This window comes from Mustela nigripes, chromosome 13, assembly GCF_022355385.1.
Source record: "Mustela nigripes isolate SB6536 chromosome 13, MUSNIG.SB6536, whole genome shotgun sequence".
Classification (NCBI taxonomy): Eukaryota; Metazoa; Chordata; class Mammalia; order Carnivora; family Mustelidae; genus Mustela; species Mustela nigripes.
In genome coordinates, this window is record NC_081569.1 from 60,733,377 (window position 1) to 60,755,291 (window position 21,915).

At 46.9% G+C, this 21,915-nt stretch overlaps 1 protein-coding gene across 1 annotated transcript in view; it reads right to left on the reverse strand.

The window, feature by feature from the left end:
* The window catches only part of EHD4 (EH domain containing 4), a 78,907-nt gene that overhangs the window by 12,055 nt on the left and 44,937 nt on the right, over positions 1-21,915 (reverse strand). Inside the window, exon 4 of the mRNA XM_059372603.1 lies at positions 8,632-9,044. Within this exon, the coding sequence (XP_059228586.1) occupies positions 8,632-9,044 (413 nt within the window). The remainder of the gene's footprint in view (positions 1-8,631; positions 9,045-21,915) is intronic.

The following is a 21,915-nucleotide window of genomic DNA, read 5'->3' on the forward strand; positions in this document are numbered from 1 at the left end:
CCCCAGGTGCACGAAGGGGAAACTTCAGAAACCCTGATGAGCTGGCAGGAGCAGGTCCAGGACTGTCACCCGAGGGGTGGTGAACCCTGCAGGGGGGTGGGGGGCTCTGCTCGGCTGTGTCACCCCTTTGTCAACATTTCCACTCTTCTGCTGATTTCCAACTTTAGGATGAGAAGAAATGTTCTTTACAAAAGTTCTCTTTGTATGCCAGAATTCTGTAGAGTCATTTAGAAGTCAAGAAAATAAAATGAGAATGGATGAAAAACAGAACAGTGGTGACAAAAAGAAAATGACTAGGCAGCTATGGGAGCTCCTTTATTAAAGAAAACAGACTTCTGTCATCTTGTGGAAGAATGGCAATCAAATAAAGGGGGTAAGCAGAGACATCCTCCACCCCAGCTGAAAGCCTCTGCGTAAGGACACACACTGGGTGCAACCCAGAACATTCTGCTAAGATCTGAAACCTAAAATAAGGGCGTAATGTAAACACTGACAGGCTCAGACCAGACAATGCGAACCTTCCCATCTATGCAGAGGTCGTTCAACAGAAGCAAGCACTGTGCTGTCTGCTGCTGCCACAAGTACAGATAGGCAGGGAGATGTCAAAACCTGTCACGAGTACACTTACCCATTTTTCAAATGAAAACAGCTTAAACCATTTATATGATTCTTTGAGAAAGAGAAACCCCAAATTTGGGAGTCCTTTATTTAGAGTGGCAGACTTTAACTGCATTCCTGAGGTATGATGAATAAATGGTAAAACTAGAAATTTCCTTGCCTCGATAGTGACTGCCTGGCTTGGTTTGATGGGGCTGGTAGAGGGCACTGTATCACAACGAAGGACTTGGGGGGACTGCCATACTCAGTTGGGAGAACCAGCTGCTCACTAGCTGTCCTTGCGTCATTTCCAGACCCTCCTGGAACTTCTGTACCGGGTCTGTGGGTCCCTCTCCCTTCCATACTCGGGCCTGCCCCTGTGCTGGGGCCAGCACCCCCTGAAGCAGGAACTCCCAAGCTGCTTAGTCTCCTATCTACAAGGGTTTTTACTGAACCTCAACCTCCAGGCCTCAGGCCTGGGGCAGTTGCCAGACCCCTGCAGGGCTCCCCAAGACTTCCTCACTACCTACTAATGTGGACCTTTCGAGTTGCCAGGCCTGTGCTCAGGGAAGGCTGACTCCCCAAACAGCCGCCGGCCACACTGGGATTGGCACCTGGTTTCTGAACACTGCCTAGTTCCCGGGGGCCTGTGTTACCTGGCCTGGCCTGACACCTGCTACAGCTCTCCACCACAGCCTTGCACCTGTTCCCTCATCACAGTCCACACGGTCCTTTGGCTGATGGCCAAGACTGCTGGACGGTGGGCTGCCCTTGGACACCAGGCCTCCGGTGCCCTGACAGAAACTGGGCCTCAATTCCTTCTTCCTTCCATCCTGCCTGGCACTGTCCGAGTCACCACCCTCAGGTGCCCTGCTCATGCTGCAGGCTGCTCTCAGCCTCAACCTCCACTTCCAGAAAGTTCCACTGGCCTGTTTTGCGGGAATCTCCTGTTGTGCTACCTCTAATTGGCCACCCCCTCCTGCCCCAGATACGGTGTATGGGTCCTGCTTTTGAGAAGTGTATTGAGGGGTGCTTGGGCGGCTCAGTGGGTTAAAGCCTCTGCCTTCAGCTCAGGTCACGATCCCAGGGTCCTGGGATCGAGCCCCGCATCGGGCTCTCTGCTCAGCCTCTCTGCCTACTTGTGATCTCTGTCAAATAAATAAATAAAATCTTAAAAAAAAAAAAAAAGTAGACGTGTATTGAGTTACAAGGTAAATTACAATCCTTAGAATCATGGAACATTACATCTGGAAGGGACTCCCTGTATCTAAATGAACTCTTGGTTCCAGGAAATTCATATGACTTGCTCAAAGTCACACCACCAGTTAGGAGGTGCAGAACTGTCACTAGCATTCAGCTGCCTCATTCCTGTCTTTATAGAGTTAATTGCTTTCTCTGGGGGATGCATTAAAAAATCTTACTAAAGCTGCTGAAAATCTGGAACTGAATGTGAACTGTGTCCTATAGAAAAACTGTGGAAGACTGAGACTTGATGGGTTTTGATTGTCCCTAAGTCCCAGGGATGCTGTATGGGAAGGTCATTTAGAGTCTCCTTCCCCGTACCCAAAAAATGCATATATTGTTGCAAACACCACTATGAATACCATGTAGGATGTGGGTAAAGACCGCAATCTTCTGGCAGGATGGCACCTTGTAATTTTCTAAAGACTCTTGGTAAACAGAGGGGATAACCTGGAGGCACATTCCTGCCTTTCTGTGTCAAAGGATTTTTTCCCAGATAAACACAGGACTGAGGGCCAGACCAGGTGATGGTCCCTGGGGAAGGAGGTGGACTTGGTCTAGGTCATTTTGTTCTTTATAATGAGAGAAAACTAATCGAGAAGGAGGGAGCTAGGGGGAAGAGCGAGCGGAGAAGGGGGAGGCCTGATGAGACCTGGCTCTGGAAGGCCAGGGTCAGGCCTTCCCGCCCACTTGTGGAGCCATGCCAGGTGACTCGAGGCCCCCACCTTAGCTGACTCACACGCAAACTGGAAATGACAGCTCTTACGTCACAGGGTTGTTAGGATGAGAATCAAAAGAGGTCATGGATTTGGATATATTTGAAAAAGAAATAAAAATGTTAATTATTATTGCCTAATGACCAAAGACCCCAGAGTCAGAGGGTTAGTAAAACCTGAGAAGGCTTGTGGTTGTTTCGTTCTTACTGAATAAAGAATAAACTCTTACTGAGTTAATAGTGACTGAAAAAATTAATAAGTTCTATATATTTGAATAGTAATATGAGGGATATGGGTCCCAAGCACTTCATTCACATATAAGTGACATTGAACCCTAGGGGGCTTCTGGATATTCTTATCTTGTCCAATTCACCCTTTCTCTAGTATTAAACAGGGAAAGCCCCAACTCATCCAAGGCTGATGATTTGGGCGAAGTCAAATGCATCATAATGTCAGTTTCTGTCTGGGCTAATCACACAATGAGCAAAAAGAGATGTCCTTCTCTTTAAATGAACATGAACTTCTATCTATTTCATGTAGAGATTCTGCTATAAGCTCATTAACTGTGTCCAGTGACAAGTGTCCATACATCTCCAAGGCAGAGAAGCACGTACTCAGAGTGATACTGGATATGTTCCTCCTGGGCGTGGGGGCAGCCCCAGGTAGCGAGTGCTGGAAGCTTCCAGAGCTCATGGTCAGTAGGAGTGGACATCCTCATGGATTTTGGATCTTGAGGAGCAGCTTAGGGGGACTCGGGCTGTGGGAACATGGTTCTTCACTATGTTATCTCATCTGCACATTAACCCAAAATGTTGGGAGAGCTGTGTCTTTGGAGGCCCAGCTAGTTGCACTGCGCATTGAACACGAGGGGATCAGCACATTTTAAAAAGTGGGTTTATGAGGATATATAAAAAAAATCAGGGGCGCCTGGGTGGCTCAGTGGGTTAAAGCCTCTGCCTTCGGTTCAGGTCATGATGTCAGGGTCCTGGGATTGAGCCCCGCATCCAGCTCTCTGCTCAGCAGGGAGCCTGCTTCCCCTTCTGTCTCTGCCTACTTGTGATCTCTGTCAAATAAATAAATAAAATCTTAAAAAAAAAAATCAGTTCATGAACTAGAGACCCAGAAAGTGGAGCTGTGGAGTAGTAAGCCTGGGAGACTATCAGTGGCAGAGAAGAGCCACTCACCGGATTCCCTCATGCTGGGGTCTGTCATTCTGTTGAAACTGAAGCTGAAGCCCACAGCTCTTCATCCGGAACAGCTGCAGGGGGCCCCATGGGGGCCCACCCACTCGTGTGAGGTCAGCCTTCAAGGAGATGGGCTTCCCTGCCTGGGCGCAAATACTGACACACGCATACACAGTGGACAGAGAGATTTCTAAAAGCCCCATGGCACGCTAAGCATAGTGGGGTGTCATCAGCTGCTGTAGAAGGGTCCTCACACCTTCACCTGGGTCCATTTGGTGAATTTCAAAACATCTAACTGCTCCACAAAGGGAATTGGCAAGGCAGACAGACCACAAAGCTAGGCTCTGTGCTTTACACGAGATTGGAGGAGAACACGCTTTGAAGACAACACTGAATGCCACAGACCTGGCGGAGGACTCGGAAAACCACTGACCTCTCCTTTTCTTTCTCATTTTGAGCTGTTCCTTCCTCAAGCATTGACTCACTTTTTTTGTTGTGTGAAGACCACTAGAGGGGTAGGAACCTCTCTTGCTCCTGGACAACATTTACAAAGGGTGGAGCCCTCACTATTTTTGTTCCTTTATTCCATGAACAACTCTTGTTTGGGGTTTGTCTGGAAGAGCTGAATTTCTTCTGTTTGGCTGGGTTAGTGACAGCTGCATAAAACTACATGGTATTTTTTTCAGTGCTGTTTTGAGCTTTCCCCAAATCGCCTGAAGAATCATGAAATGAATCTGGATTAGCACCCTAAATTGTAAACAGTCTTCAGAAAAGGATGCCTACTGATATCCTTAAGATGCGGTCTTTGAGGTTAACCAAAAAACCCACCCCAAAGTTTTCTTGTTCCTTGAACTAGAGGGATGTAAAAAATATACATAAAAGTAGAAAAACCAGGGAAATCATTAAATTTCAAGAGATCTTTGGTAAGAGTGCCATTTTTCCTTTTTTTTAAAAGATTTTATTTATTTATTTGACAGACAGAGATCACAAGTAGGCAGAGAGGCAGGCAGAGAGAGAGGAAGGGAAGCAGGCTCCCTGCCAAGCAGAGAGCCCGATGTGGGGCTCGATCCCAGGACCTGAGATCATTTCTTGAGCCGAAGGCAGAGGCTTTAACCCACTGAGCCACCCAGGCGCCCCCAAGAGTACCATTTTTCAATTACTACAGTGTCATTTTTATGGTACCTAGAGCTTGATCACTGCAGAACCCAGCAGGATATTAGCGACAGGACACACATGCTTCACTCCTGGATGGAATGTGAGTTCTGCCTAATAGATACAGTCCACACCCCAACTCGACCTGACACTTCCTAAGTGACATCTGAAAACTTGCTCGTTGCATGTTTTCAAAACGTCAGCTTGATAAACCTCTAAACTTTGCAGGGTTCCCATAGACAATTTCACAGACTACACGTAATGACAGATGGACACAAAAAACAATAGTGAGAAGCTACAGAGGCTGTCCACTGTGCACTTCTGGTGAATGCTCTCCAGACTGAGGAGCCAAACTAACTGAGATTTGAGTTTATATTTTGCAACTCATAGGCTGTGAGGCCTCAGGCAAGCTGCTTCACGTCTCTGAGCTTCAGTTCTCTTGCAAGAGAAACAAAGATAATGCCCGACTTTGTGCAGTTATGGATCGGATCAGAGGAAGGAATGCATGAAATACTCGTGCTAGAGCTTGTGGGACCCCGCAGCCCCTCAGGAAGGGATGGCTAGCAAAGCAACACCTGATCAACAGAAACAGAGATCAGTACGCCAAAATCAAAGAGCATTTTCACGTAATATAAACACTGCAAAGAGGAAAACTCGAGTGACTCCTCATCCATTTAAGCAACAACAAATTCACAAACGGCCAGAAAGTCACAGATGGCATAGAGCAGATGACATCGGTTGTTGCTAAGGCCACCGTGCTGAGTTCTGCTCCTTCTCTGCCTGAGCCTCTATTTCCTGTCCCCTTTCGCAGGATGGTACTGCCCTGGGAGCACCCTGGCACTGAGAAGCTCCGGCTGGAAACAGCCACACTTCAAACATTTTCCTTTATGAAAAGGAACAAGCCAGATGCTATTCTTAGGAAGAAAAAAAAAAAGACAAGCTTTTTTCCTAGAAGTAAGCTCAGCAAGTTGCTTGCCACCCTGCCCCCCCAGCCCCTGCATGGGCACAAGGGCTTTCATTATTCCCAGTGTCAGGACAGAGCAGCATTCTGTGGCCGCACGGGTCCGTCCGTTTGGAGGGCCTGACGCTCAAGGAGGGCAGAGAACTCCCAAGGCGCTTGGCGCTCCCAGTGGACTCTCTGCTCTCTATTTATTTCTGTGACCGAATACAGCTGTGCCTTGAATCACTAGGCCTTCAGCAGTGACTGGTGAAGTAGAAATGTCCATGGGTGTTTTAAATAGTTCCAAGACAATCCTGAAATCTACAAAGGCTAGCACAGCATCCACCATCTTGGTTATAAAAAAAAATAAATTAAAAAAAAAAATAAATAAAGGTTGGGTGTCGTGGGCCCTGCAGTGTAAGTTCGGATGTCTCAGCCGAAGAAAAGAAGTACCACACGCCAAGGGGCCACTGAAGGGGCAAAAGCAGATTTCTTGCCACTAGGCCTTAGGCCCAGGACTAGCGCACGAAGAAAGCACTTCAAGAAAGCTGCAAATGGATTTATGAACTGGTTAGCAGGACCTCCTAGTAGAAATGTAAGAAAAATGGCTGCAGCTCCTGACAGGAAGCAGCTGGACCAGGAAGACAGGATAAAGAATGGTGCCTCACAGGGGCACCGGGGCTACAGAGCAACTGAACAAGACAGGGGTATGCGTGAGCTCGCACCAGGACGGGATGTGAGCCGAGGGTACAAGAGCAGATGGAGGGTCTATCTGTGGGGCCAGAGAGAGATGTCGCCAGGTATCTCTTTCGTTTTTTAAATATTTTACTTATTTGTCAGAGAGAGAGAGCACAAGCAGGAGGAGCAGTAGGCAGAGAGAGGAGCAGGTTCCCTGCTGAGCAAGAAGCCCTTTGTGGGACTCGGTCCGAGGATCCTGGAATCATGACCCCAGCCAAAGCAGACGCTTAACCCACTGAGCCACCCATGTGTCCCTTGTCTCTCTGGATACAGGAGAGAGGCTGCTGGGTGAGCCCACTGGCATGAAGACAGAGGCTGCTGGGCGGAGATGAGGAGGTGTGAGAAGGCCAATAGCCTGTCTAGCAGTCACCCTCAGTGAAGCCCTCCCTACCTCCCCTGGCCAGGCCCCCTCCTCAGAGCATGGTGTCCACACCTCACTCAGCACACAGATCATCATTCTGTAATGGGGGGTTTGGGGCCTCCTCCTGCACCCGCTAGGGTCCCTAGTTCTGGCCCTGGTGCTGAGCGAAAGGGGCCTGCAATGAGGCAAAGTGGTGGTGGATTCCAGAAGGCTGGCCTGCTGGCCCCCAAGGCCAGCCTAGAAGTCACTCTCTCTGCAGCAAGAGAATAAGGGAGGGGGCATCTTCCCCACTAGAAGATGAAGGGGAAGTACCCTTCCTCCCTTCCTGACCAGAGCGCCCGTGGATTTGGCCAGGCAGGCCTGTGGACTGGTTTTAGCTTACGCGACAAGGCACAGGGCTAGGTTGAGAGCAGGAGTGCTGTCTTTTCGTTCTAGTTTTGTTACTCGTGGATTAGGTGACCCTGGAGAGATTGCTTATTCTACTGCGTCCTTCTGAAATTAGGGAGTGGTTAGACCTCCGGCTTCCAAACATGGCTGATTATCAGAATCACCTGGGGAGCTTTACACGCACATACACACGCATATGCATACTCACAAATACACACGTAGACATGCACACACACACGAATCAGAAGCTCCAGGGCAGGGCCTGGGAACTTACATTGGTTTAAGCTCCTGGATGCTTCTTTTTTTTTTTTTTTTTTTTTTTTTTTAAAGATTGTATTTATTTATTTGACAGAGAGAAATCACAAGCAGGCAGAGAGGCAGGCAGAGAGAGAGGAGGAAGCAGGCTCCCCGCTGAGCAGAGAGCCCGATGCGGGCCTCGATCCCAGGACCCTGAGATCATGACCTGAGCCGAAGGCAGCGGCCTAACCCACTGAGCCACCCAGGCGCCCTCCTGGATGCTTCTTATGATCACTGACACTAGCCGAAATCTGTAGGCACTTCCAGCAGGAGAGGAATATGGGATTTTATGAAAGGGGCACACAGTTTTTAAAGAATCATTTTTTCCCTACACTTTTTTTTAGAGGAGTCATGTGCTTTTCTCTCTTCAGGGATGTGACAAGTGTTTGAGGATGGCGAGCAGATGACCGCTCACCCTATTGGATGTGCACCCCTGGGGCTGCCAAAAGGTCCAGCTATGGGGTGGAGGAGCCCAAAGCCACAGCAGGCATGCTTGTGGGCACCCCACCCAGTGTGGGGACCTGCTGCGGCCCCCGAAGTAGCATACTTAGGGTGTTGGGCTGACCCAGCCTTCCTCCTATGACAACTCTGGTTCCAGAGTTGGGGACACTGGGGTCCATGCCTTAGGCAAAGGGTGACCAGTGGTGGCATCTCAGCACCCTACAGGTTCCACCAAGGCCACCTCTCTGGCTTAGCTGTCTACATCCCCCTTGTCTTAAGACAACAGCAGTACCCAGGTGGTGCACGCACTGACCCCTCCCTGTGTGCCCTGCAAGCGAGGTCCCACTGAATCCTTACAGGCATCCTATGACGTGCTCTTATGCGCTTCATTTTACAGAGCAGGAAACAGGTTTGGAAAGGTTGGATCATCCGCCTGAGATCACAGAGTAGGAGCCAGAATCTAAACAGGCCTCCTGATCTTGAGGCTCTCTTCTGAACCTTGTTCACGTTCCATCCCCTCCTGCGCCCCCACCTTCCCCTAGAGAGGAGACACGGGAAGAGGTCTCCTTGGCTCACCTTGGCTAGCCTCGCTCGCTTGATGAGGTCGTTGAGTTTGCGCACGGCCGCCTTCTGGGGAAGGCTCTGGATGTCTCTGAAGAGGTCTTGGGCCTCGGCTTCAAAGAGGCGGCGGTTGTCAGTGTTCTGCAGGGGCTGTGCCCAGAAGGAGCCGATGTAGACACGGAGCACCTCGGGTGTGTTGATGACCTTGCCCAGGGACCACATGAGGGCCCCGTAGACGCGCATCAGCTGCTGTGTGTCCACTTGGTCAGCCTTGTTCAGCACCACGCGGATCTTGTCATCCTGGCCCCGGAAGGCCTTGATGGCCTCCGAGAACTCATCTGAGATGTCCAGTTTGTGAGCATCGAAGAGCAGGATGATCCTGTCCACGCGCTCTGCGAACCACTGCAGGACCTGGCAGAAGTCGTAGCCTGGGTGGAGAGAAGGGCATATCAGTGAGGCTGGGACTCAGGACCAGGGGACATGTGGGTGCGCCGGCGACTGCCAAGGACAGAGCGCCACCTCCAAGGAGGTGACGGAGGTCTGATGGCCTGAAAATCACCTCAAGTGAGCCCCCTGGGGCTGGACACATTCAGGAGTCAATGCTGGGGATCCCAGGAGCCCTCCCCTGGGAAAAAACAGGGCCTGAAAAGGTGCTCGTAGTCATTTGGATGGGGCATCCTTTCTAGATCTGTGATTTCATTTAGTCCCCACAAGTCTCTTACTTCTCCTGGTATGGTCCTTGGGATTGATGACAAATTGGATCAATGAGTCTATAAAGCCACAGGCCCTGGATCAAAACTCTCCCTTCGGCCAAAGGTTTGCTTTTCTGAAAGTAGCGGAGGTGGAGAAGGAAGAAAACTCAGGGGTTGCTTGGGGTCCCGTGGTGTCACCACTAAGCACAACAAAAGAGGAACTGTCTTCTCTTATCCTAAGTTCTTAGGTGTTAAGAAGGCCAAATGTTGGCCTGCCCCAAAACGGTGACCAATATTTATCATTTGGACTATTTATATCGTAAGTAAGTTATAAATATTTTTAAAAGATCATGTCTCACAGCCATTGTATGAAGTGGTCTCTTGCCAATTTCTTTTTTTAAAATGGCCAGGCCGACAACAAATTGTTTAGTTCACTTTGGCCACATGCCAATAGGCTCCAAATCACACAGCTCTGTAAACACTTCTCACAGGCCCTGGTCAAGGCCTGTTTTGGGTCTCCCCCAGGGGAGGCAGAGGCCCTCGAAAAGCAAACAAGAGAAGACCAGTCCCACAAGGTTTATTTTTAATCCCAGTCTGATTAGCTGTGGGCTCAGGCTTGACATAGCCCAAGGAGGGCCAAGATGGTCCCTTTCCTGACTCCTGTTCCCCTTTTTATAGGTCTTGAGAATCTCCAAACACACGTAAAGGTCTAGAAAATAAAATGATAAATGCTGATGTACCCATCACATAACTTAAATAAACCTTGACCTTTCACTTTATTTGCCTCAGATGCTTTAAAGGATTTAAGTGTACTTTCTATAACAAAATCCTGCATACCCGTGAGGATGAATTAGATTTTCCCTCATCAACACAGGCAGATCTCCGAAGGAATGGTGAGTAAAAAACCAGTTCCAAAAGGATAGGTCCAGCATGATAACATTCCCATAAAGTGTTAAAAAACAAATCAACACTCAGGAGCCGAGAGATACGTATATGACAGCACAAATAAAAAAAATATTAATGCTAATTTTGGAATACTGATGAACTCCGAGGGTTCTAAGGTAGATGAGAAAGCATCTAAAGAATGATGTATTTTCAAACATAAAGGGGGTCAGTAGATGAAAGTTTGCATAAATTTGAAGAACAAGTGTAAGAGAACTAGTTGAAGAACAGAAGGATTTAGACACAATTTTAATAAAGAACATGAAACATTCCAAAAACGCAACACTCCCTGCAGACCCCTCCCCGGGGGAAGCACCGCCCTGAGTGTGGTGTTTCTTGTCATTACAGGTTTGCGTGTTCCCTGGTTCAGACTTTTCAGACTTTTCACTTCTCTATTCTGTCCCACAGTGGCACCCCCTGATTCCTTGGGGACAAAGAGGGCAAAGGCAGTTGTTAGAATGTGGTCCAGAGTTGATTTTCATCACGATCAGCAGTCAGGTGAAAACAGAAGAAAATCAAAGGCCCGTGGCATGGGGGTCGCACAGCAGTACGTAAAGATTCTGAGTGCAGATTTCACTTGGAGTTCTGTCCCTACCAGGACAGGGCAAACTGCCTGCCAAGGAGCTTCTGTCATTCCAGACTGATCTGGGTCAGCCCGATAGCCCCAGACCCTGGCTCAGAGATCCTGAGCAGATGATGGCTCTGTGCCCGGGGAGCCAGGAAGATGTTTTAGAACTGACCACCAGAAGGACCTGCCTGTGGACACTGGAGTGGACAGGAGTTGCATTTTCTGGGCACCCTTCCTGTTGGGCCAAGGGTCCCGTGTGGGCCATAGATGCTGAAGATGTAGTGGACAGTCCGTCACCCCACTCACTGACAGGTTGGGGTACAGACAGGTGACCTAGAACCAGAGAATCATTTCCTTCTACCAGGCAAGGGTATTGGATCTTGAGGGAATGAAACAAAGTCACAGGGAAAATGAGAATTTCTTTCTTTCCTTTTTTTTTTTAAAAAGATATTAATTATTTATTTGAGAGAGAGAGAGAACTATTAGGGGGAGCAGCAGAGGGAGAGGGAGAAGCAGACTCCTAGGCAAACAGGAAGTCAGATGTGAGGCTTGATCCTGGGACTTCAGGATCATGACCTGAGCCCAAGGCTGACACTTAACCACACAGGTGTCCCCAAAATGAGAATTTCCTAATGGCAGTGGTGCTGAACTGAGAGTCAGGTGGTGGTAGCTTCCTCACCTCGTTTTTGAGACTAGTTTTCCATCCTATTAATCCTGTGAACAACTTGATTTTCTGCAAATTTCCTTTTCTGTTTATATCAGAATCAGCTTCTTTGGTTTGCTGCCAAGAATCACAGTTGGTGAATAATCTTCCCCACATCAGAAATACTCTTCCAGTCAGCGCCCAAAGACACTTGGTACCCCCATTGCTGTCCCTGCCTGCACACATGCAATTTCAGCCACAGACACACAAATCTCTTCTTCCAAGGACCACCTGGGTTAAGTGGTTGGCCTTGACAGTACCCATATTTAAACTCTCACTTAAATTTGGGTTTCTCTTTTCTTTTCCTTTTTTTTTTTTTTAAAGATTTTCTTTATTTATTTGATAGAGAGAGACACAGTGAGAGAGGGAACACAAGCAGGGGGAGTGGAAGAGGGAGAAGCAGGCTTCCTGCTGAGCAGGGAGCCCAAAGTGGGGTTCATCCTAGGACCCTGGGATCATGACCTGAGCCGAAGGCAGCCACTTAACAACTGAGCCACCCAGGTGCCCCAAACTTGGGTTTCTAGTAGTTATTTTAAACGTCTTTTTAAAAGATGTCATTCCAGGGGCACCTGGGTGGCTCAGAAGGTTAACCCGCTGCCTTCGGCTCAGGTCAGGATCTCAGGGTCTTGGGATCAAGCCCCACATCGGGCCCTCTGCTCAGTAGGGAGCCTGCTTCCTCCTCTCTCTCTGCCTACTTGTGATCTCTGTATGTCAAATAAATAAATAAAAAATCTTCAAAAAAAAAAAAAGTTATAAAAGATGTCATTCCAATGCTTCATTGAAGTAAAAGGTGGGAACAGAGCTGCTAGATAGAAGTTTACCGTGAGCGAGGCCACTACTTATCTCTGGCCATATTTTCTTGTTTTAAAGTAACCAGGAGAACTAAAGATTTAAGAAGTACAGGTAGATAGAACTGTGTTCTGTTTGTCACTGAACAGGTATTATTTGTTACACATTAGGGAGTATAATCAAAGGTAAAGAAATCACCAAGTGTCTCAGGAGAAAGCAAATAATTACCACAGCTGGGAGAGGTTGGTCTGCTCATTTATTTCATACATAGTTGTTGTTACTAAAAATATTTTTTAAAATAATTTTTAGAAAAGATTTGTTTATTTTAGACGGGGGTGAAGGGGCAGAGGGAGAGGGAGAGAATCTGGAGCAGACTCCTCACCGAGCACTGAGCCAGATGAGGGGCTCGATCTCACAACCCTGAGTTCAAGTTCAAGACCCGAGCCAAAATCAAGAGTCAGATGCTTAACTGAGGAGCCACCAAGCAGCCCTCACTTTTACCATTTTTAAAGTATACAGTTTATTGGCTTTAAGCACATTCTCATTGTGGTGCAATCATGACCATCTGCCTACAGAATTCTTCATCTTCCCAAACTGAAACTAAGTACCCATTAAACATTAACTTCCCATGCGTCCCTTGCCCAGCCCTGGCAAACACCATTCTATTTTGTCTTTGTGAATTTGACTACTCTTGGTGCCTCATGTAACTGGAATCATACAGTACCATTTTGTGACTGGCTTCGTTCATTTAGCACAATGTCCTCAAAACCCACCCCTGTTTTAGACTTCTTCAGAATTTCCTTCCTTTTGAAGGCCGAATAGGTCTGCTTGACTCTTAAATCTTCATGAGAGAAGACAGGTACCAAGGACTTATCTACCAAAAAAGTTCCAGCTGATGTTAAAGAAACAACTTAATTTAATGACGTTATTTAGTCTGCTGAAAGTAAATGGTGACACAGAAGGACCTGCAGATCACTGATTATCAAAGGAAGGTCTTAGACTCAAGTAAGCTGCTTGCTGAAGGTGAGACTTACAGATCCCTCCCTAGAAGCATGGAATCAGAATCCCCGAGGCTGGGCTTGGTAGCCCGCAGTTTTTAAACCTCCCAGATAACTGGCGATTCCTGGTGATGTGAGCACCGCTACTCTGAGTGCCAAAGCAGATGTTTAACCAACTGGGCCACCCAAGCACCCAAATTTATTATTAATCAATCAACCAATTCATGAGTCTGGGGTAGATACTATTTCTGTTTTCATCAACATGACTCTTTTTGCAAATCTATTATTTCTCTCCTGTAAAAAGTTAACACAAATTACATACAACCAGAAATCAGGCGCTAACGAGGTAAGGTGAAGGATGTGTTGATTAGCTGCTAGAATCATTTCACTGTATATGTACACTAGATCATGTTGTATACCTTCAGTATACACAATTTTTACCTGTCAATTATGCCTCAGTAAAGCTGGGGGGAAAAAAAGAAGAGTATATACAGGCTTTGGACTCAGGCTGCCTGAGGTCTAATCCTGGCTCCATCACTTACCAGTTTCATGAACTAGGGCAAGTTCCTTAACCTCTCTCTCTGTGCCTCATTTCCTCATCTGTAAAATGAAGCTAGCTAATCATAGCATCCACATACCTCATGGGGCTATGGAGTTAACAGATGAGAAACATTTGAATCATCCTGACATCTAGAAAGCTCTCCAAAATGTTATCTACTGGTTATTTAAGAAACCTTAGCAACGGGGGCATGGTGGGAGTGCGGTAAATGTTGAAGGATGCCTTCCTGGGGTCAAGTAAAATCTGCAGCCACAGACAAAACACAATTAATTAGAGTAAAGGTGACGGCCCTATGACGCTCGAGCCAAGTGGAAGAATCGGCACTCAGAAAGTAGCTAATAGAAGATATGACTTAGCAGAGAATCGCCCATTCCTTATAAATAAAGTTGGTGGGCCCTCAAAGTCCAGAGGCCTTTCTTTTTTTGCTTGTGAAACAGGTGGAGCTCTACCAGTTGGTCCTAAAGGCCCTGGGTTGCTCCTAAAATAAAGCTGTGATTCTAACCTCAGATACTTCCCGGCTTATAAAAGCCCATGCATAGCCATACAGGCCGGGATAAATAGGGCACGCACACGTTGTTACCCAGTAGGAGGGGAGTAACGAATTTTCTCAAAGACTCGGTTACAGAGGGCGGTCAGGTCCCCATTACCAACTAGAGTTCAGCCACAGAGCCACACAAGTGGGTCTGTGACAGAGCCGCCACTTAAACAAAGTGGAAACCAGTGGCCCTGACACTGACCATGGCCCTCGGCTGCTATTCCGTTGGGCCTACGGCCTACACAGTGATGTTATGTTTGGATTTGGCCTGTTTCTGGTCCAGACATGCACTGTAGTTCTAACAGCCCATTCCACCTGCTGCCCACTTCTGAGTGGAAATACCACAGCTCTGACGCAGACCAAATTCTGCCTCCGAAAGGCCACCGCCTGCTCCTGGGCTCCCGCTGGGGTCTTAGAGCTCCCCAGAGAACTGCACCATCTGAGGCCACAGCTGTTTCCCTTCTGGGCTGTAACACCCAAGGGGAGGGGCCCTTTTTACACTGCTCCCTACAGCACCAAGACGGGGCTCACCGAGAGCAGGCCTCAGTACATGCTTCCTGAGGGACTGAAGGTTCTCTGTGCAAAACTGTGTTCAAAATTCCCAGAAGTAGCTTTCAATAAGCTTTCGGAACACCTCTCTCTCTGGAATTCAGAAGTACACTAAACATTTAGAAATGTAACAATACATTTCACATACAAAAGTCAAAAATGGATTAATTAATAATTCTCAAATGCCTAGGATGTGCTCGGGATGGATGCTGAGGGATATACTTCTATAAAACAAAGGCTGCTCGCTTTATCCATACTAACCCCAGAGTGGCAGCCATCCAAATGTCCCTCGACAGGTGAATGGATAAACTGTCCAGTGGAACAGCACTCAGTAATACAAAGAAGGAGCTACGTGCAGCCACACGGGGGTATCTCGGGAACACCAGGCTGAGTGAGAGAAGCCAGACACTGAAGAGTATGCACCACGGGATTCCATGTATGTGAAATTCTAGAACAGGCAAAACCAAGCTATAGTGACTGGGAGCGGGCCCATGGATGGGGCTACAAAGTGACATGGACAAAGAGGGACTTCTGAGGGCAATGGAAAGGTTCTACTTCTTGATGATGGTACACACATTGGTCAAAACTGATCAAACTGGGGGCACCTGGGTGGCTCAGGGGGTTAAGCCTCTGCCTTCGGCTCAGGTCAATGATCTCAGGGTCCTGAGATCGAGCCCCGCATTGGGCTCTCTGCTCGGCGGGGAGCCTGCTTCCCCCTCTCTCTCTGCCTGCCTCTCTGCCTACTTGTGCTCTCTCTCTTTGTGTCAAATGAATAAATAAAAATCTTAAAAAAAACCTCATCAAACTGGACATTATTATGTTCTACTGCAATAAGACTGCCTTAAAAAATTAAAAAAAAAAAAAAAAGAAAGAAAGAAGGAAAGGAAGGGAGAATGTACTCAAAGCTGCTAAACTTGTTTGAAGATAAACATTTCCACAAACTGCTGGATGGACCAGGAAGTTGAAATCTGTTTGCCAAGCCGACTTTGTAGCACATTTGGCTGGGTAGGGAATTGAATGTAGTGAAAGCAGGAGCCTCAGGCTTTAGTCGAAATCAGTCTTCACCAAAAAGGTTAATGTACAATTTGGCCCATCCACTGGAACTTTGAGAGTTGTGTCATTTAACAGGTCTTTTACCTTCTGGCTGAGAGAGTCTCCCATGGTGATGGTCAGGGATGACAACACTCTGAGTTTATGAGAATCCAACACAACATAGCCCAGGGTACATACACACCTGGATGGGTGTGTGTGTTTGTACACAGGCACATGGGGCAACGCATGTATGCTTGCATTATTTAGTGAGTGTGTATGGAAGGTACAGGAATCCACATCCTAACTAACACACTTGCCCCCATGGTGCTCAATGTATTTTTAAAATTTATTCATTTAATTATAGACATCTTAGTTCTATTAGACCTAATGGAACTTCTATTGGTCTAGAACAAAACAGAGATGTCATCAGCCCAATTGGTTAAAAATGGGGTTCCTATCATTGCAAATGGATCCACAAGTAATATAGCTTTGGGAGCTGAGAAAGAGAATTTGTCCTGTGGAAGATCCCAGCTTGGCATCCTGGCTCCACGTTCTGGGAACAAAGGGAGGGGGCAGGAAGGAAGGGACCCTTTCCAGCCAATCAGGGCCTTCCACCCATGGAAGCTGTGGTCTCCATCCAAAGGCACCCACCAGGAAATGACATCTGAGATTTTTGCCCCCCCGGTTCAGGTAAATATAGGGTGGGGGCCTTGAGAAAACTAATTTGGCAGTCTGCTTTCAATAGAGCAGAAAACAAAATTCTTCAATTTCTTCCCAGAGCCAAGTTGCTAATTACATGAGTTTTAAACAAGTTGTGTGTCAGTAAAAGGATGCAAGACAATGGAGGACAGCCAGAACAGAGGCCAGGTTCTCCCCGCCCGTGCCCCTGGTTCCATTCTTGGGGTGGGTGAAGCCACTTGCCCAGTTGGACACGACCCAAGATTCTGCTTAGACTTATCCTCACTGGTGGGGCACAGGCCTGCCCTTTCTAGAGCCAGGAACTCCTGTTCCATGCCAGGCCACTCATACCCCCACCACAGCTCTCACTGTGCTGGTTTGTATGGGTAACCCCAGCCTCTCTCCCGGAGGTCCCTCCAGCACCTAGTTGACTGCCCAATGCAGACCGTCCAGCCAGACCCTACGAGTGTGCTGGGAGCACCTTTGAACTGTACTTCTTGTTCCCAGGTTCCTTCCTTTCTAATCCAGCACTCAAATGTCCCCACTCCTTCTCACAATTGGGAGCTAAAAGTTGAGATCCTTGGTTAGTTTTAGAAGAGATATTTGCAAATTCTCCAAGACTAGCTCTCACCTTCCCTCTCCAGCCTGGTCTCAGGGTGTCTTACTAAGCCTCACTCTCCCCACCCCATAAACCACACCAGGCTCTTTGCCCCTCTTCAGAGACATCTTACAGTCTCCTGCCTCTGGACCTCTGCCCAGACTTCCTTCAGCCTGGCATGCTCTGCTCTTTCCAGTTACCCAGCCCTCTGGGTTGCTTCCCTGCAAGAGGCCTTCCCCCACCTGAGTGGAACAGACCCTCCCTCCCCATTTCCTCCTGAGAGGTTCTGTGCTCGGCCACAGCTCACTCATTAAACTATAAGCAGCCCGAGAGCAGGGGCCAAGTCTTCGTCATGCTTGGAACCCAAAAGCCCACCACAGAACACTTTGTACTGTCCAAATCACATTCCCGGTGATGTATTCTTATCACATCAACGATTTTTCTTACACTTACACTTTCCAGTGATGTATTCATTTGGTGAGAATAAGGCAGAAACTCTACGAGGGCAGAGACTCCACTTCTCACTGTATACCTAGTACTCAGTACCCACTATTGAACAGAGTAGGTGTTTAATAAAATTGCGTTATTCCTCAAAAAAATTAAAAATAGAACTACCATATGATCCAGGAATCCCACTTCTGGGATTAATTCAGGAGAATTAAATCGAAAAAACTTCAAATCAGCATCTCAAAAATTATTAGCACTCCCATGTTGACTACAGTGCTATTCACAATAGCCGAGATGGGGAAACAGCCTTAATGCCTTTGGCAGGCACACGGCTAAGAAAAATGTGGTTTAGACATAAAACAGAATATGAAGCAGCCTTACAAAAGGAAATTCTGCAACATGGATGGACCTGGAGGACATTACACTGAGTGAGATAAATTCACTCAGGGAAAGACAGACACTATGTGATTCTGTTTATATGAGGGATCTAAAATACTCGAACTCATGTAACCATAGCATGCAACAGCAGTTGCCAGGGGCTCGGTGGGGTGGAGGGGGATGGGAAATTACTGAGCAGTAGGCACAAAGTTTCAGTTCAGCAAGAGGAGAAACTTCCAGAGACCTGCTGTATGACACTATGCCTATAGTTAACAATATCGTACTGTACAGTTAAAAATTTAAGAGGGTGGACGGCCTTTTAAGTGTTCTTAATGTAATACATATGTATGCATATAAAATAAAAAACAATTAAATAAATTTGATTAATGAAGTGAATTGAAGGGAATGAGAAGTGTAACTGATTTTTAGCAAGTTAGAGGCCAAGGCTTAAATAGTGCTGTGAGTTTCTAAAAAAACAAGAGCTCTTACTAATTTAAGGAAGTACAAATAACCTCAAAATAGACATCAAGTTTCTGGGAGTACTCAGGTATTAAATATATATTTTCAAAAATAGTCACTTCAGTTAACAATAGCAGCTACTTCAGTTAAACACGTGTGACCAGTCCTTGTATTGTTTACAGTCTGGGTTAACTTTGCAACTGGAAAAGGCTGTTTGTGAAAATGTGATTGGGGTTGGGTGGAGAATGAGAGCTCAAAATAAATGATGGCAGCAAATATTTACTGAATTCTCACAACATTCCTGCAATTTCTACCCACAAAATCTCCTGTAATCCTCACAGTAACCCCTGAAACAGGTGCTATGATTATCCCTATTTTCCAGGTGAGGATCCAGAGACTCAGAGAGGTTAAATAACTTACCCAAGGTCACGCAGCTATTTCCTAGGAGGGCCAGGATTCATACCCAGGGACTTGCATCCCAGGGCCTGTGTTTTTTATCCACTGCACGGCACCACAGGTGTGCCAGGATGGTGGCATTCGAGGTGGTTTTTATTTCCTTCTTTCCGATCTTTCTAAAGTAAAGTAGTTTTATGTGTCCTACAATAAACATATACTCTTTTTGTAATAAGAAAAGAATAAGCATACTGTAAAGATTATTGGTCCCTATGTGACTACGCTAACAGTATTACTGAGGAAGGCTTTCCTTTTCTTCTACAAAGGTGTTCAGCCAGAGCCTGGATTTCTAGTATTTTCCAGCTTATCACCATCTCAAGAAACCCTGAGGGTGCAGTAGTGTCTTTACAACTACACATTACCTCTGGGGGAGGAGTCGGCCCTGGATCAGCCACACTTGGCCAGAGCATCGGGAAGAAGCTGGTCAGGAGAGGAGCTACAGACACTCTGCTCCCTCTGCCCAGTCTACTTCCCCTCACCCCAAGCTGATCAGAGGCACAGGTGGGGTGCGGTGGGGGGGTGGGGGTAAGCGGAGGCAGGGGCAGCAGTGGGAGGGGCAGTTCTAGGTTTCTGCGGGGTGTTGGGAGGGGCTGACCCTAAACCCTGTCCTGGAGATCCAACAAGACAGCTAGAGAAGAGGAACAGGGGCCTCCCTATCTGCACATGCTGTGGATGGGTTTAGGGCGTGTCTACCTCAAAGTGTTCAGGTGGTGGTGGCTCCCCCTTAGAGAGTGTAATTGTCTATGAGAAAATCCTTGTGGTTGCAGAGTTCCCAGTCTCACTGTGCCTGGCCTGCAGGGGGTTCCACCACTGGATTACCACAGTTGAACTAAAATCAAGGACCAATCTGTCCTTGGATGGGCTTGGTGTTGTTTATCCTCTATTTCCTCTCCCAACTCCTTCTTCCTTTGGAATTTAGTCCAAAAGTCTGTGAACTAATTTATCGGTGCCTGTTTCCTCCTAAAATAAACAAGCCAAACTCACAGCCTCTCTCTTTCCCCAGGGGCTGCCGTAAAGATAACGATGCAGGGGGCATGTGACCCCCAAGGCCGCTCACACCATGGGATGATACCATCCTGCACAGGTGGGGAACAGAGAAAGGCTCTATTTGAATATTTGGCCCGATGAACACCCTGGCCTCTGGTCAGGTGACCATGTCAAAGGGGGAAACTGGGTTTCATATCTCTTTTCCATCTCAGACTAAAAATGAGGTTAGGAAGCAAAGCCATTTAATGAGCACTGAGCCCCGGAAAGAGACAGCAATACTATGTGGCATTTTACGGCTCTTTGCCAGGGAGAGAGGTTGGTGAAAATTTACCAAGAAAATGCCCCAAGTTCTGGAGCTTGGGTCAGCCATTTTGCTTTGCTGGGCCTCAGTTTCTATATCAATCAGATGGGTTAGATGATCAGGAAGATTTTTTTTCAGGGGTGCCTGGGTGGCTCAGTCATTAAGTGCCTGCCTTTGGCTCAGGTCACGGTCCCAGCGTCCTGGGATTGAGCCCCACATTGGGCTACCTGCTCTGCAGGAAGCCTGCTTCTCCCTCTCCGACTCCCCCTGCTTCTGTTCCGTCTCTCACCATCTCTCTCTCTGTAAAATAAGTAAATAAAATCTTAAAAAAAAAATTTTATTTACTTATCTGGAAAAAAAGATTTTATTCCAGATCTTAGATTAGATAGTATCTAGACAATAGATATTAGCTAGTTATAGTACCAGCATAAGAACATAAAACTGTTCAGGTAGCTACGGGAACACTCAATGACTACATCCAAGGGAAAAAAATGATCAAGTAACGAGTTTCATTTTACTCTATTTGTACCCCTGGACTCATGCACTATGGCACACAGGGCTGATTGGAAGGTCCTTGAATGTTTCCAGAAGGGTCTTTAGTTGCCCTGAAGTGTAATTTGTCACCCAACTGCCACCAATTCTGTGCTGACAGAAATTACCAAAGGAAAAGTCACAGAATCTGAGGCATCCAAAAATGCTTAAGAGATCATCAGCTCCACCTTCTAAGAATAGAAGTAAGTGAATCCAGGAACTAAGTGTCATGCACACGGAGATTACCCATGCCTCATTTTCAAGTGGGCGTTGTGTACCTAAGGCAAGAAAGCCTCTCACAATACATCTATAAATCAGACGGTCAGTTGGTACTTACACTGGATTTTCTTGAGGCAAAAGGCCAATGAGACGGTCTCCACCCAAGTATGAGGAGACGGAGTATTTCCAAACAAGGCTTCTACCTTGACAATACATCTTGTCATTTTATGGTTCAGAAGGGCAAAAAGACAATATTTCTTCAAGCTATACTTTTCTCAAGAGAGATGTTAAACCAAGATGGTGACAGCTTTGGGATCAACAGACAGCTTACAAATGACTTCTGACCCTCTGCCCTGCCCTGTTTCTCCTTCTCAACAATCCCTGTGTTGTGTGAGTGTTCTGTGAGCATTTGGACAACAGCCAGTCATGAAGACCAGGGCCAGCCAGTAAGTTATCGGATAACCTGCTCCTAAAGTCAAACTATTGCCCAGAGATAGTTATTTCTGGGTTTATGTCACCGATGGAAAGATAGGTCAAGTCAATGGGGACCATGTGAATAATCATTGGTTTCTTTATTTTATAAAAAATGACTGCATTGGGGGCACCTGGATGGCTCACTTGGTTAAGCGTCTGTCTTTGCCTCAGGTCATGGTCGCAGGGTCTGGGAATCGAGCCCGCCATCAGGCTCCCTGCTCAGTGGGAAGCCCGTTTCTCTCTCCCACTCCTTCTGCTTGTATTCTCTGTCTCGCCGTCTTTCTCTCTGTCAAATATATAAGTAAAACTTTAAAATAAAAATGACTCAATTATTTTACTAAATAAAAGTTCACATAGTTACTGATAGTATTTCAAAATGGTCAAATACCCCCAGAAAGGAAATACTT